Source organism: Ptychodera flava, chromosome 1, assembly GCF_041260155.1.
Source record: "Ptychodera flava strain L36383 chromosome 1, AS_Pfla_20210202, whole genome shotgun sequence".
NCBI classification, from domain to species: Eukaryota; Metazoa; Hemichordata; class Enteropneusta; family Ptychoderidae; genus Ptychodera; species Ptychodera flava.
The window spans coordinates 52230704-52236289 of NC_091928.1; the positions used below are offsets into that span (position 1 = coordinate 52230704).

Below are 5586 nucleotides of genomic sequence, written 5' to 3' on the forward strand. Positions count from 1 at the left end.
GTGCGCGATTATTCAGAGGGCAGGCAAATTTTAAAACAACTCATCGGACGGGGAGAAAAAACCTATACTGTGGGTGGGGAAGAAATTTACTTTTTTGCAGTGGGCGGGGAAAATATTTTGACGGTGGGTACCGGAAAACACGTAGAGGAAGGGGAATGCCTTAGTTGATAGTACTTGGGGGAGATTAAAGGGCTAGTATTACTAAATTTTGACAATTTTTTCACCATTTCAACTGCAATTCCTTGTTCTACTCCCACAGGCATGTTGACATACACAGTGTTCAGCTTCTCAACTCAACCCGTACGTGTGTAAACTGCATTGTTAATGTTGACAATTGACTTTTGGTCCGGACTAGAAGTAAAATGTAAACAATATTAATGCATTCAACACATATAGACGCTAAGTTGACAAGCTAAATAATGGGTATTTCAACATTCTTTTGAAAGTAGAATAAGAAATTGCAGTTGATATACACTATAAAATTTACGAAAAAATCATCAAAAGTTAGCATTGCTGGCCTATAACGTACACGGGGGCAATGTTCCAAGGTATACTGCTCGCACGGTTTTACCTTGATCTGGTTTGCCATGTGGGCATCTATGGGCAATGGGGAATTTTAGTAGTGGAGAGAGGGCAGTGGGGAGCTTGTATTGTTATGGGGAGTGGGCGAGACCATAGACACTGGAGGGCAGTGGGAGGGCATATTTTCCGTATATGCCAGTAGGACAGCTCTACTTCTCGTACAAATTTTAGGTCGAGGTCAAAAATAAGTAAAATCGGTATATCAGCCTTCAAAACATGTTTTTTTATGATTTTGCGACATTAGTGAAATTTATCAGTTTACGGCGCCTGATCCCAGGACTTCAGTTTTGAAAGCGTACACATTACAGAAAATGACATCGCGCAATGCCGTGCAAGTCACCTGAATTGTGGCATTTAGTAGTTTTCGTTTTTCTTGTTTCCATTTATACCGTTTGTGGTTTTATGTAAGAATAATGGTGTGAAACATCGTGGCATCGTGGTTCTAGGACGCGTTGATAGTCATATAATAGCAGTATTCTTGGGGCGAAGTGGTTCAGAACGAGATGGTACCTGGGGTAAAGTGGAATGGGGCGAGGTAATACCTTAGACTAGGTGCTTTTGGGGCGAAAGGGACGAAGTTGTATGTGGACGACCTGGTTTTGGTGCGAAGTGTCTGGACCCCACCACTAATGCCCATGGCATGGCTTTAGCATCTAATTGTCGAAACAGTGCATGGGTATGTTATGATACACCCGAGTTCACTCACTAGGATAAAATTGGCTGAGTGCCAAAGCAATCTTTTAGGGCCATTCAGTGATTTTTCTCGAATTGTAGCTTTGCGAAAAATAAGGCTGAATCTTACGAATGATGATATACCATTGTCTCCGTGTCTGTATAAGTTTTGCATAATAATCGCACATACAAGTCACCAATTTCTTTGTATATGAGTTACCGAGAAAATGAATTCTTGCAGCTCTTTCAGACAACTCTGGGCATTTTTGTGGAATTCATCGCTGGTGAGGTTGATCTAATATATAATAAAGGAAAGGGAAAGATGACGTCTTATGTGGAGAAGGAAGATGTGTTTGAGAAAGCTAGTATATCCAAACTTTATTCACAGTATCGACCACAATATCCTAATGTGCTCTATGAAAATATAATGTCTTTCCTTGGAGAGAAGGTAAGTTAGCATTTATCAGGTAAATCAAATATTTTCGTTTTGTGTGTCATCAACTTTCTGTTGAAATATACCTTGAAATACCTGTCAATAAATTTATGTAGGAATTGCATTCAATTATAAGTTCCCAAGTCTGTCAAACATCACTCCGATGTTTTGTAAATAAAAGGTACACGGGAATTTGTATTTTATGAAATGATGCAATGCCCAAAGTACAAACAGTTAATATACTTTAAATCTCGCGTGCAGTTATCTCAAGTTTGTTTGAGGGCGTAAGACGACGTATAAGGTTTTGTTGCTAGCTCAGTTACACTGACAAATTAGAAGTAAACATATTTGAGAGAAAGTATATAGGGCAGCCGAGAATTATCAACATCAGAAAATGTTCATAGGCACAGCAAAGCCACAAATTTAAACAAAATTTTGCATCTATCTGCATACAAAAGGGGTAGATTTGATCTTTGTGTTACTACATTTCGATTTTCTCTATTTATATCTATCGAAAACCGTATTGCTTCATTTTATTTCACTTATCTGAAAAGCATGTCTCCATATTACAAATTTTTACAAAACTCTTTCAAAATACTATAGTTTCACCTCTAAGTGAATTCTGAAGACCTTGACACTTTATTTCTGTTGGCACTGTAGAATATTATGTATACTTATTATTAAATCAACATATACCGCATAACACATCGTGGCATGATTGCTTTTAGAATGGAGAATCCGTCGCTCGAATGACGTGCGCTCTCTACGCTCCCCCTGTTAAGAGGAGGGAAGCGTAGAGAGCGTCATTGAGCGACGGATCTTTCTGTCTAAATTTCTGTTGAACTCTTCCAAGATTGAACAACTTCAATATAAAAAGGGTCACTTACCTGTTGATCAAGTTGATAGTTCTACATCGGCACATTTGAGTGTTTATTTTTGAGGAAAAGGAATGCTATCATAACTGATATAATAATTGAACTTTCCATTTATTAGCTCGCACCGCCACACACACTAGCCGTGGATGTAGCCTGTGGTACAGGAGAGGGAACACGTCTCCATGCTGATCGCTTTCCTGAAGTCATTGGTACAGACATCAGCCCTTCGCAAATTGCAGAAGCAAAAGCTATAGAAAAGTTTCCGAATGTGAGCTATCAGTAAGTCTCTGTTATCAACGAGTGTTAGGTCTTTGTATGCATTAACGAGAAATACTTGTCCATATTTCATATCATTCGTTATGGATTCGACGATCGACGGACGTATTTAACAAGATTTCACGACTTGTAGCACAGAATATCCTGATTTTATAGGAAGTAAGGCTGCTTTACAAACCCCTCTAGGGGAGGAGATTTCAAAGGGAGTTGAAAAAAACTACAACATGCCAGGGGGATCTCAAAAAGATTGACATAGGGGACATGAAAATTTATTTAAATATAATATCAAATTCCTTTCCAAATACGTTTTTGGAGTTTCATTTTCTGCCATTTCCATTTTTGACGTGCTCTTCGGGTGCAAGTTTTTGGGTATACTTTGTTGATGATCCAAGCAGCCAATTGAGGCAAAAAAATTCGGGTTGTTATGATTTCTACTTACCCGACCCCTCTTTTGTGTACTACTATTTTTCTAAACTTCCCTCCGTAATGACTACAAGTTTCAACTTACCTTTCAATAACAATTTGGGAGATAACTTACTTGATAATATTCTCCCATTGACAATACATTGTGTCTAAATCAGTGTCAAAACGTTCATGTCACTGTGTGTACATATTATTTGTGAGGACTCTGATAGAATACAAACTATTTAAAATAGTGCACAGTGTCATCAATAGCAAGCTTCAGGCCAAGCAATATTTTAAATAACAATTTGGGAGTTGATAATCTACATGTGTCCAAATAAAATGGCTTCAGCTGGAAAAATGCATGCACCACTGTCCCTCCATACAACCCTTCAATAGCGTCTGAAAGAAAAAGAAGTGTCCCTCCCAAATTTTCATGAGCAATAATATTGACCCTCCCCCTGCGTGCCACAGTCCATATCAATAATATCTTAATTGACATAATATTTCTCATTTGACCTTTGAACTTTCATAGAATACATTTTCACATCTACAAATAATCACTTGGGTGCAATTCCAATATCATTTTTGTTATACACATCTGCTCTTTCAATCACCCTTTTCTCATCACGTATATTTATATCAATTGTCAAACATTTATAAAAGCACAGATTTAGCTAGTTTTGCTTTGTAAAAATATATTCGTAGTTTCCTCATAGACTACAATTTATAGTGAATCTACATTATCAATTCAATCCAAAAATCAATTTTTTTGTACACACATAAACTATTTTACCTTCCACTTCAAGCAAAGTACATTTACATGAATTATCAAACACATATGGAAATGAAGAGATATAGTAAAAAATGTTGACACCCCAGTAGCTGTAACTCTTGAAATTTGTTGACTTGAAAGAGGCTTTCTATTTTCTCTGGTTTTCTTTAAATTCTATAGTCTTTTACTACTGAAAAATTGGACAAGTAAATTTAAATATCAACCGTTATTATGATTTCCTGCCATTTATAAAAACTGGTATTATTGCAAAGAAAGCATATGATTTGCGAGTGGAAAACATTCAGCACTATGCATTATATTTTACTACTCTGTTGTTTCTGTGAAGATTCCAATGCATACATGAACAACGTACAGTGTTTTGCTTTATTTGCATGCTTTATTTGCATGAGGGCGCCATTTTATATTTGGGCAAACGTATATTATTTATCTTGCTTAAAATTGCACATGCAGTCCCTGTTGACAGTTTATTATGTAAATAAGTACATTCCCATGAAATTGTTTTAGTTTGCAAGTAAAATCACAAAATAATGCTAAAAGATACAGCTATTGGGCCGTTAATAGTTTATCCTATAGACTCCCATGTATTATGACTTGATGTAGCTATATCGGCCCCATTTTGCCTTCCTTTGAGGCGGGGGGGGGGGGACTTCAAAATTATAGCAAGTCAGAAAGGGGGCTCTTGAATGCATTGTATGTTTGATAGGGGGTGTTTGAAAAATCTGAGAACTTTATTTTGAACTCCCCCCCATCCCTCCAGAGGTGTTTGTGAATGCAGCCTACTAAATTTCCATTTTAATCCGATACCGTCGGTAAAAATTGAAGCACATGCCTTTCCTTTAGATTAAAGACTAAATTGATTGAAGTTTCGAGTGGATTAATTTGCGCGCATTTCTGTATATGATCCACTCTTTCAGGGTCGCTGCTGCAGAATCACTACCATTCAAGCCAAACAGCGTGGATCTTGTAACAGTCGCCTCTGCTATACATTGGTTTGCTGATTTAGAGAAATTTTACAATGAAGTTGACCGTGTACTGAGACCTGGAGGGTGTTTAGCTGTTTATACCTACAATCACAACGATATGCGGCTGTGTTTTGAAGACAAGACGGAAAGAATTTCACGGATTTTTCAAGAAGTAGGTAGCACAACTTGAAGCACCAAGAAAAACTACTACTTATTTGCAGCTTTCGCATTAAGACCATCAAACTTTTTAATGAAATAAGTCTGCAGCCGACAATCGTTTAAGTGATCAATAGAAAAATGCACCCTGTTGTGTATATTAACGAAACTATAGTAAATTTTCAACTGCCACTGGACTTTTAATACCCTCGAGGTAAATGCAATATATTACAGAACAATTTACAGGCGAGCAGATAAAATATCTTTCCCATTTAAATGGAAAAAATGCTTGGTTTTTATACTTAGGACTATCATGAAAAACAGCCAAATAATATGAAAAAGTTTCTTGTTCTCGTTAGACCATTCCGAATTAAACTCTGTGATAAGCAGATTAATCTCTTGTCGAAAATATTTGCAAACTTGAAAGTGAAA

General features: G+C 36.9%; 1 protein-coding gene across 1 annotated transcript; it reads left to right on the plus strand.

The window, feature by feature from the left end:
• Window positions 1-1576: 1576 nt before the first annotated feature.
• On the plus strand, window positions 1577-5188 carry LOC139145653 (putative methyltransferase DDB_G0268948). The gene is made up of 3 exons (XM_070716938.1): window positions 1577-1702; window positions 2681-2841; window positions 4951-5188. Exons 1-3 carry the CDS (start codon window positions 1577-1579, stop codon window positions 5186-5188), a joined length of 525 nt encoding a protein of 174 aa, XP_070573039.1.
• The last annotated feature ends 398 nt before the right edge of the window (window positions 5189-5586 follow it).

Excerpts from the sequence above, each read along its gene's own strand:
- LOC139145653 (XM_070716938.1), top strand. The coding sequence starts at position 1,577 with ATGACGTCTTATGTGGAGAAGGAAGATGTGTTTGAGAAAGCTAGTATA. Across the intron at positions 1,703-2,680 it reads TGTCTTTCCTTGGAGAGAAG|CTCGCACCGCCACACACACT; the intron begins GTAAGTTAGCAT and ends TCCATTTATTAG. Across the intron at positions 2,842-4,950 it reads TTTCCGAATGTGAGCTATCA|GGTCGCTGCTGCAGAATCAC; the intron begins GTAAGTCTCTGT and ends CCACTCTTTCAG.